Below are 10,718 nucleotides of genomic sequence, written 5' to 3' on the forward strand. Positions count from 1 at the left end.
AGTTTGAGTTTATGGGTATTTAAAGTTTATTTTTTGTTGGCTTTTATAATTTTAAAAATAACTGCTGATGAAATTGCACATCAATTTTTTCAAAACTGGGATATACTGAGATATTCAAACATTTATGTGGGGGAAAATTCAGATTAGGATTTTTTTTAATGCAATCATTTTTGCAATTCAGTTTACAAAAATATTTCATTTTTTCCTTTAACAAATTATGTCAGGAGACACAAAAAAACACATCATAATACTTTCCCTGCCATGTTCACATATAAAACATGCCTTAGCTTCTGGAGCAGCAGATTTTTTTGTAGGTTGCCATTTCTTGTCCTCTATAACTTTGTGGAATCCTCTTTTACAGTCATCCAGCTTCCCGAGGCTATGATGACATGCCAAAATATAGAAGATAAAGAATTGGTTTGAGTCCTCTGCCACTCACCTAAATACATTTTTTTTGTTCTTCACAAATAAATGACTGGAATAATAAATGTAGTTTTAGTTAAAAAAAAAAAAAAACATTTGCAGATTTATGCAGTTCACATATTCCACAGTGAGATTAAAAAATAGCTAACACAAAAAAAGAAACATCTACATAACTTTAGAAGCAAAAATCCTTTATATTACTCTGAAGTTAGTCAACAAGCATAAAGAAAACAGGTGAATAACTCAATTTTTGCAGTGTTCGTCTTCTTAATCCTTTTAGTGTATCAAACTCAGATTCACAATCAAGTACTTCATAAAAATGTTGTATAAATGCCGCGTTGGGGATCCCTGTTGGCCTGCTGATGGTCACAAACTCTGAATTGTTGATCTCATTCCAGAGCGCATGATGAAATACTTGTGACTCTTGCAGGAAATGTGGGAAATTAGTGCCCAAAGGACTCCAATGATGATCTTCAGTGAAAAGTGGAATTGATGAAGTGCGTTACACGTATGTGGGAGTGTTTCTAGTCATCACAGCATGATGAAGGTTTCAGATGGAAGATTTCAGTCCATTTTTACTGGCAAAGAGAGACCCCAGTTTGGGCTGGAGTTCATTCCAGACTTCTCCCATCTGTAAAAAAAAGAAATGTCTATTTACACTTCCCCTTTAGATCGTTAACAATGAAATATTGCAACTTGGTCCACAAATTTAATATTTCAAAAAGCAACTTTCAAAACCACTCTGTCTATTTATTTTTCTTATTTTCTCAATTTCAGCATATATTTTTAACAAATTCAACAAAAAAATATTTTATTTGCACAAACCCTCATTTTTTTTAAAAACATTTTTTAAAGTCAGGTTATGGATGATCTGACTGTCCCTGCATGCAGTGCTGCTGGGTAAAACTATAGGTGAGTAACTGGATAAAAAGAATTCCCAGACTGCCTCCTTACCTCTTTGTGTCCTTGGACCTGTGAGCTAACAAAAGCCCCGAGAATGTGGGAAGTAATTGGAAGGCAAGTGAAGATAAGCTGCGTCTCTTGATGAAGGCAGAACAGGGAGAAGTAGTTGCGCAGCTCCATGGTTTGAATGGCACTTTCTTGCTATTATCAGAACATTAAAAAAAAAAAAAAAAAGGTTGGCACTAATTAAATGACAGAAATTATCAGGAATAAAATGCTAATAGAAGGGAAATCCGTTGCTAATCCTGCTTGTTAGAAACACAGGACTGATAAGAGGATGTTATCAAAAGAAGACACAAAAATCCTGTTAATCAATTCTGTTGTAAAAAAAAAAACTATAAAAGTTGAGATTTTCTTTCACCTCCATCCAGTGGTGGAGCCAGAACATTTTATATGTGGGGCAAGATGGGGGGCAGAATGAAATGAAAGGATCAAAAACACGTATTTCAAACAGTTTTATATTTGTTAATGTAATTCTTTCATTCAAAAGTATTGCTTTTGTTATTCTTGTAATACTTAAAGAAGCTTCTATTGGTCGTTTCTTAATCTATCTCAATAATAATATTAATATTGACTCAGAAATTGAGGGGGGGGGCAAAGCTTTTTACAGGGGGGGCAGTTATAGCTCCACCCCTACTCTATGGGCAATTCAACTAAAAACATGAGAGCAGCAAACCTGCAAAATGTTTCCTTTTTTTAATTTATTTTATTATTCTGTGCAGGTTTTCTAGGAGACAGCCTCATTGACATTTAGCAAATCACACAAAATCTATTTTTTTTACCCGTAGCAAAAAAACTTAATATTTCTAAAAGAAATAATTTTTCTAAATTTTATTACATTACATTTATTAGTTTCACTTACAAATGATCAACTTTACATGACTTTCTTGCCAATAAACAGCACCTTGGCTATTTCTTTATAGCTATTAATCTTATTTTAGTATCCTCCTTTATTTTATTTAGTTGTTCTGTATAATTAATATTTCCTTTTCCAAATCCAAACCTTCAAAACTCTTTTAGAGTAATTGCAGTCTGTTTTTTTTTTTTTTTTTGCATCATGTTTTTTAAGGTGATATGATCAATTTTGTCATTTTTTTTCAATAATTTTAGTGTTGCACATATACATGTTAATCTAATCTTAGCTCTTCAATGAAGAGAAAATACTAAAAACAGATCATGACATATTTTACAAAATTCCACAAATAAAAATAAATAAATAAAAACTTATTGTCTTCGTTTTCTACATTAACAGCTCTAATATTACTTTTTGAATCCAGTAGGATTTTCTGCCCTCAGGCTAAAGCTGGTTTGGTCAGAAAAGTACAAACTCAGTTAGGGGGAACTATGCAGAAATTGTGACGGTGTGGCAAACACATCCAAACCGCGGTGAAAAAATAAATAAAAAGGAACTGCGGCCCCAAGATAAAAACCACAGAGGGTACAGGAGCAAACAGCAACTTAATTACTTTCTTAATGCGACTTTGCTTTAACGCGGTCACAAAAAGGCTGCTTTGGTTTCTTTAAAATAACCTCCTTTTTATTGCTTTAAAGTATTTATAAGGAACTAAAAAGAACATTTTATGTTTTGGGAGTTTTCACATTTTTAATGTTTGGGGGATTTTTGTTCTTAGAAGAAAAAAAAAAGCTTCAAATCCACCACAAAGACATTTATTTGGCCTTTCTCACAAAAGAACCAGTGAAAAAAAAAAATCAAATAAAAACGCTTTTTGGTCCAAGCTTCTGCACTAAGCAACATTGTTATAAACAAAAATGACCTTCTACCCCCTATATAAATAAATCAACAACTTTTTTCCCTAAGTTGTCAAACCAAGAATTATAAAATTAGTCTTTAGTTAGTAAAGGAAAGAAAAAAGCAGGATATTTTACTTTATAGAAGAATAAATGAGTACAGCTCTGGTTATACAAGGTAGAGTTGGAGAAAATTTCACCTGAACGATTCGTGATTCCAGCTGTTCCACTGTGGCGTGCTCCTTGGACTGCACAGTGGCGCTCATCATCTGCCTCTTCATCACGCCGTACTTCTGAAGAGCCCTTTGATGCTCATGGAGGACGCCCTTTTCATGTCGCTCACAGAGATCCTACAAAAAAAAACATGACATAATAACAAAAAAATATATAAAATAGATCAGATGCAGTTTTATTTGCTGAAAAGTTTTTTTAGTTGAGAATTTCTCTAATATAAAACTGTCCGTCATCCTTAAATACCCGCTCCAATCATCTTTTCAGCCATTTTCATTTTGTGTCATTTTCAAGGACATAGTTTCTGCAGAGCGGCAGTAGTTCATTAGAAATTCACCTCCAAGTTGTGAGCAACCCCGCCCCCTCTTTCCTCTTCCCGATTCTGAGTGCAGAAGCTTACAGCCCCTCACACCCTAAACCTAATATTACTGGTGCAACAAAAACGGCGAGCAATGTCGTATCCGTACAATTTTCAGCCAGATTGTAGCTCAGACGAGAAAAACGCAGACGCACATGGATCTACAAGTCTATCAGAATGAAGCAGATTAGGGAGCTTGTGGCTTGCCGTTGTAGCACCTACATCACAAATATACTCTTTTTTCAACAATTTGAATAAAGAAATACTCCAAAATGCCATTTGTAGCTTAATTTTCTTCCTATTTGTCCTCTATTCTTAGAAAAATTCCATGTTAAAAACCCCAAAAACATAATTTTCATCAGAGTGCGGTCTTTAACTTTTAAAAGAATATTTCTTACTAGCCTCTGAGCGGCTGAAGAGTAAAACGTATCCCCCAACCAAAAGTTAATCCTACTCACCCTGTAGGACTGCAGCAAATCTAAGAAGAAGTTCAGTTTTTCTACAACATCATCCTCCTCTCTTCTGCCCTGAGGACACAAAATCAAATTCGATACACATTCTCAGTTTCGGGGACCTGTTGAAATATAAAAAACAGCAACAAAAACAACTCTGGGATATGTACCTGCTGAGTAGCTTTGTCAGACAGCACAACAAACTCCACAGACAGGCTCTTAAAAGACTCACACAAAGCCCCCCAAGTGCTTTGTGTGGGGGCCAGGGGGGGAAGGGGGGAAGTCTCCGAGCCCAGAGTGCTGCCGACGACAACATCATCATCATCGTCAGGAGAATTTCATACTGTATTCCAGCCTCCCAGCTGCAGAGGATTTGCATCTTATTGAGAAAACCTCTGGATTTTCCATTAATAACCGAATACCTGAGCTCCTGGCCAAACAAAAGCAGGTCCGTGGCGTTCTCCTGTGAGCGCTCGGCCATCTTCTCCGCTCTGTCCCGCAGCCGCTGGAAGCTGTTGTGAATATTCCTGATCAGCTCCCTGCTTGTTGAAAACTGAGCCTGAATGTCTGCTGGGAGATATTCCTGCAAAAACAGGTCAAGCAAAGCTTTTCATGAGGTTTGGATTTTCAATCAAAGGCTTTTGCTAAAGGCAAAAAGACCTCCAGGGCTCTTTCATAAGAGCAAAACCTCTGGTTTTTAAACCCGGTCCATAAACTGTAAGAAAAATAAGAAAAAAACAATAGAATGCCATAGTTTTTTAGATTACTAATAAAAGAAATCAAAGTGAAAGTGCAGTGTAATTCACTGTTTCAGTAGTTTAACACTTAAGTTCTTTATCCTGACAACTTTTCTTTTTTTATTTTATTTTAACAGTAATTCTTGTGGATTTATCTGTTCTCTCTGTCAGAACACGTCATGTTTTTCACAATTTCCTGCTTTTTAAAACTTCCGAACGGCATTTTCTTTTCCCCATGACAAACCTTAGCCAGAGTTGCGATTCTGTTGGTCATGAACTCATCGCCCATTTTCTTGTAAGTGTCACGCAGCCTGGTCTGGACATCCTGCAGGAAGCAAAGTGACGGGTGAGTCAAAGGACTTGGTGAATGGAAAAGGACACAAAGCAAATGAAACAGGAAGTGTTTTGCTGTCATTCATCATCATAATGTGCAACTGCTTTTTATGATGTATTTGGTTTTAATAATGTTTGTTTTTATGTATTTTTTGTATTGAAATGTGCTGCCTCTTGGTTAGGACTCCCTTGGAAAAGAGGTTTTTAATCTCAATGGGACTTTCCTGGTTAAATAAAGGTTGAATAAAAAATAAAATTAAAATCACGATAATGCTTATTGTGCACCGTCAAACACCAGAACCAGAAAGATGCTGTTTAATTCCTCTAAAGTTGGGTCAAAAAGGTGCGTATGAATTAAATTAAAAAAATAATAAATAAATAAAAATAAAGAACATACAGAGCCACTGAAGGTGAGGAATGTCTTGACCAGCTCGTCCACGGAGAAGAAGGGATGGCAAGCCACCAAGTTAATAAATCTGCCAAGAGCTCGTCTTCTTCCTTCAATGAACTCCCGCTCAGAGACAGAGGTCAGGACTGTAGACACAGAATCCAGAAGCAAACAAATGACTGAGCTGATTTGATAGGACAGTGTGCCATTAAAATTCAGAGTGCTTGAAAAAAACATTTTAAAAAAAAGGGAAAGAAATACAAGACAAATGAATCTGCATAATATTTTAAGAAAATTGTTTTAAAGAAAAAACTCAAATTGATGAAGATTGTATTTTTGGTGTTTTAACATCTTCTTGTGGCACTTTTTCTCCTCGTGGAGGACATATATAAAGAAAATTACTTCAATTGCATTTTTCAGTGTTTCTTAATTCAAATGGTTGTGAATCGGGAACAGACATTAAATGCTGTTGGAAAAAGTTTGTAGCTGTGGCGTAGAACCTACAACTGCAAACCACCAGCTCCCTGCTCCGCTCCCTTCTGATGCATCCGCTTGCAGACAGTAGATCCATCTATTTGTTGGTTTTTCTCGTCTGAGCAGGCATCTACCTCAAAACTGTACAGCTGGACAGCTCCAATATTTTCTGTCATTTTTGTTGCAGCTGTAATGTTAGGATGGGGGGGTGGGGGGCTGCAAGCTACCACGAGAGAGTGTAAACAGATGGGATGATGGGAAGAGGAGTTGGAGTGCTCCATGCCAACGGTCCTGCCTACAACTCAGATGAATGAATTACTGCTGCTCTGCAGAAACTTTTTTTTTTTTTCATTATTTTGCCTAAAAACAGCATAAACATAATTTAAAAAACGCTTTTACACATTTAAAGTAAAGATGATTGGAGTGGGACATTAAAATTTAATTCCATAGAGGAATGTTGTAATGATCCAAAGTATCTGGTTGTGAGTCTTCCTAAGTCAGAACTTAGTCAGAACTGACAGTAAATAAAGTATAGCTAAATGTATGCTTAAATTTGGAAGGCTGTAAATTAAATTATTCTTTGTAATCTTATCACATATTATTAAAATTCTAGAAAATAATAACTCTTTTCTTTGAAATAAACTGGGCTGAATATAATTAGTTTGACCATGTTTGCTGTCCTTTTTTTTTTCTTTTTTGTGACTCGCCTTGAAATGATTTGTGAATCAGTCCTTGAAAGAAAACCATCTTTTTCAGACTCGTCTCGTGTGTTAATGAGTCACCTAAACTGGCCTACTGTCAAACTCAAAGCAAAGAATAACAACAACAAATGTAAAGTTTGCTCAAGTAAAAGAAAACAAATTAAGGCAGAAAAGGAGGGAGTGTGATGATACGGGTTGTGGATTTGCCAGAACAGTTGCCAACAAAATGACAACATTTTAAGATGATCAGGAGAAGAAAACCAGAACATAAACCCATGACAGCAAAAAGGTGGACATTCCAAACTATGATGTGGCAACAAACTAAGTTACTTAATAGTGACAGAATTTTTTAGACAGAAAGAGGTCATATATGAACTTTTTTTTTTAATTGCACTAAAAGAATCAATAATGATGAGGAGTAAACTTTAAAGAAAACAAAAAATACTGCCAAAGTTTTGCTAACTTGGCTTTTCCCGGCTACATCATCCTGACTACCGGCAATGCACATTTGTCCTCTGTAAAGGACATTTCTTACCCTGAATATCTCCCAACCACTGCACACTGCTGGATTACCTCATTTTGGTATCCACAGAGGGTATTTGGGGCTTTTCAATGATACCAAATGTGAAGGGGTGGGGCTCTGGCTTTTTGGTGAATTTAAGAGTTTTGACTGGACAGCATTATTTTTCATCTCCTAGTCAGAAGGCTATGAGTTTTGTCTTTTCAAAGCTAAAATTTGATTTTTGTAATAGATTAAACAAAGACTGAAAGTGAAACTGACCAAGACTGGACTCACTTCCATTGGTAGTGAATAAAAACGGAACAAACGAATGCAACCTTTGAATTTAAATTAATGGTGAAAGTAACTATTTTGCAAAAAAAAATAAAAAAGGAACACATTTAGGATTGTTTTGCATCTTTTTACATAAGAGTGAGTGAAATTATTCTCTGAGGTTTTCAGGTTTTCAGGGAAATGAAACAGGCACAGGTCATGCATCACAAGTTTCTGTAAGTTTAGATAACAGTAAAAAAAGAAAAGAACAGAAATACAACTAAAAATGCATGATAATTACTCTTTAATTAAAAAAATATAGCCCATTCTTTCAAATAAACGTACAGAAAACAAATGGTTAATACCGAATCACCTACCTCCCTTTAACATCCTTTTAGGCGGTAGTGCTGGCACCACCCTGTATGCAAATCTTTGGAGCAAAACCTCGTGGAAGACATCAAAGTCGCTGTAACGTCTGTAAACTGATATTTTGAAGCGCTAAAAATGAAAAAAAAAACTGTAAGAAAAGTTTTAGAGACAGCTTAACATAAAAAAACCTCTGTGTCTAAATGTTTACAAGGAGGCATGTGTGAGTAAAGTTAAAGACCTGCAAATTCTTACAAGTGGTGGATTTTCTAAGGTCCTTCTTACCTGGCTTGTGACCTGATACTCTACATGTTTGAGGAAAAGGCCCTTCTTCTCGGGTATGAGCTCCACCTGGACTTTATCTCTCTCCAAAAGTTTGTCCAGAGTCTGGGAAATGGTCAGCACATCCTCCTGAGCTGGCTGCATCCTCAGAGCGCTCAGGTCTTTGGGGTCACCGAGCTGAGGCTTTGGCAGCTCTGTCAAGCACACAAGCAGAACCAACATTTGATCTCCGTGACAAATTCAATGCACCGAGAGGGACACAAATTCCAGTGCAGTCAAGAATAAGAACAAACAAAAGAAAATTGTTCCTTTTATTATAGAAGTGTGCACGGTACTCATTTTCACACATTCCAAAATGGTCATGGTGTTTTTTTGTTGTTTTTTTTTTACACAGTCCTGCAACCCACACGGAAAACGTCTTCTCCCGACAAGGAAGTGGTTTGCAGCATGCTGCCATACTGGATACACCTGAAATAACAAATGCCTTATGCACTGAAAGCTAACTTAAGGCGGCATAATAGTTACCCCATGAAACCGTTCCCATCATCCTACTACCATAGAACAAGTTGGAAAGGGCTACACTGAAACCAAATCAAGCTTAGCCCCAAAAACACTGGGGTGCATTTTACAGTAAAAGCAAAGAAAATTGTCTCTTCTTGTGTAACAAACTTTTTTCACTGTGGTAAAACAACAGGTATGTTTTCGTCAGCAGGAAATTGCCCAGGTCAACTCCAATAAGGCTGTAAAAGAGTGACAATGGCCCCTCGCACAAGTGAAGTACGAGAATAGCTGAGGTTGCTCAAAAACCCTCCAAGCTACTCATTAAGCCAAACTTTTACCAAACTGCTGTCTGTCCGTCTGTCACCCACCCTGTATGCAGTTCTCCAAAAGTTTGGGGCGGGGCTGCTTTCCTTGCTGAGCCAGAGCAATCAAGGCGAGAGCTTTGTAGAAGGACAGCTTGCTCAGGAATCCATGTGTGGACTCTACGTGCTCGGCAATCTAAGCGGGAACAAAGACAATACAATCGCAGGGAAAGTTTTTCATTTTTTTTCTCAGTCTGCGATCTCACTTCAGCTGTGGTTTGCATTCCACTCTGCAAAAAAGCACACACTGGAGCCAATGACACTTTTTGTTGAGATGTCATATTGAAGCTCAATGATCAATTTCAACTATGACAGAATCTTTTGTAAGATGCGTCTTGATAAATTGGTTCCAACTTGAAATGCTCACCTGGTTGAGAGCCTCTTTGGGCAGATTGGTCCTGTGAAGTAACTTCTGAAAAACTTCAACCTGCACTCTCCCACTGGTTCTGCAGCAGATGGCATCATAAACTTCCCTATAATACGCAGGGACTGAACCTAGAAGAGGAACAAAACCGGCATTCTGTTATATTGAGAGCAAATAACGAGTTCCTGGATGCCTATTGTGCAATATCAATGACTAAAAAGAAAGAATGTTTTATGACACTGAATCAATGGGACACGTAAGTGGAGAGAAAAGGATGGGCAATAATCATGACAGAAAGAAAGAGATCGTTAGAAATCCCAAAACGCGCAACTGGCTGGCTTTTAGTTTTACGCTGAAGGAAACGCGTCAGCGTCACTTGATATTTTACCAGAAAATCGTCGTGTTTGTTTGGAAACACAAATTCAAATCAGTCGCTCGGATCATCACGTTCCCAAAAAAAAGTGGTCAGTGGTCGGTTCTCATCATCATCGCGATCGATGCCGCAGAGATATCGAGTCTCGACGCGCTTTTGGAAAGAGTTGGTCAAATTTCAAGCAAAGCCAGCAGAGAGAAAGAATAATGTGGATTTGTTAAGAAAGACTTGGGAAGTTTTGGCTCCGTACCTTCATTGATCTCCGCTGCCATGGCTCGGACTGTCATGTGAGCACAAGAGCACCTCCATGTGATTTCCTGCAGAAAGGAAAAACAAGTTATGTCTCTTAAAGTTGTAGTGTCCTCTGGGTAGAGACAGACAGTCCAAAAGAAAGTGGAAGTAACATAAGTTTTCCCCTTGTGGTTTTACAGTTGTTTAAATGAGTAATCAAGGGTTATTCTTGTCTTTTTAAAATCTTTAACATTTCACCAGCTGATGTTATTTCCTAATATTTATATTTTTTATGACTGCTTTCTTCTTAATTTTTAACTTTTGACTTAGTCTTGCACAACATTTTTTACATTTATTTATTTATTAATAAGTATTATGTTTGGCATGGATAACATTGTATATGTGTATGTATGTTTATAAAATGCTGGCCTCAAAGTTATTTAGAATGACCATTATGGATCAATTATCATCCTTTATATCATGTTTCTTTCTTTTTATTAACTCATAGATAAAGTAGGCTATGGAGCCCTGGACATGACATTTAAAAAAAAAAACAATTCTTCCATCAAATGAATGATTTGTGGATACACATCAGTATTTTATGGATTTCGTCATCCTTTATTTCATGTTTTTTTTTTTTTTTTTTTTTTACTCAACC

General features: G+C 36.8%; 1 protein-coding gene across 1 annotated transcript; it reads right to left on the minus strand.

The window, feature by feature from the left end:
* Window positions 1-121: 121 nt before the first annotated feature.
* snx8a (sorting nexin 8a) lies at window positions 122-10,146 on the minus strand. The gene is made up of 13 exons (XM_023957444.2): window positions 10,080-10,146; window positions 9,460-9,587; window positions 9,099-9,228; window positions 8,233-8,423; window positions 7,959-8,079; window positions 5,644-5,780; window positions 5,158-5,238; window positions 4,599-4,759; window positions 4,347-4,476; window positions 4,183-4,251; window positions 3,336-3,485; window positions 1,378-1,527; window positions 122-1,054 (listed from the first exon to the last, which is right to left on the minus strand). The coding sequence occupies exons 1-13, from the start codon at window positions 10,114-10,116 to the stop codon at window positions 974-976; spliced, it is 1,566 nt and encodes a 521-aa protein (XP_023813212.1). The 5' UTR covers window positions 10,117-10,146; the 3' UTR covers window positions 122-973.
* Between the last annotated feature and the right edge of the window lie 572 nt (window positions 10,147-10,718).

This window comes from Oryzias latipes, chromosome 8 (assembly GCF_053564925.1).
Source record: "Oryzias latipes strain Hd-rR chromosome 8, Olatipes_Hd-rR_3.1".
In the NCBI taxonomy this organism is placed as follows: domain Eukaryota; kingdom Metazoa; phylum Chordata; class Actinopteri; order Beloniformes; family Adrianichthyidae; genus Oryzias; species Oryzias latipes.

What these genes read in the sequence shown, in the direction of transcription:
- snx8a (XM_023957444.2), bottom strand. Translation starts at nt 10,116, where the DNA reads ATGACAGTCCGAGCCATGGCAGCGGAGATCAATGAAG. An exon ending in CCAAAGAGGCTCTCAACCAG is followed by an intron (nt 9,229 to 9,459) that starts GTGAGCATTTCA and finishes GTTCCCGCTTAG; the next exon opens with ATTGCCGAGCACGTAGAGTC. An exon ending in TCCTCACCTTCAGTGGCTCT is followed by an intron (nt 5,239 to 5,643) that starts GTATGTTCTTTA and finishes TGCTTCCTGCAG; the next exon opens with GATGTCCAGACCAGGCTGCG.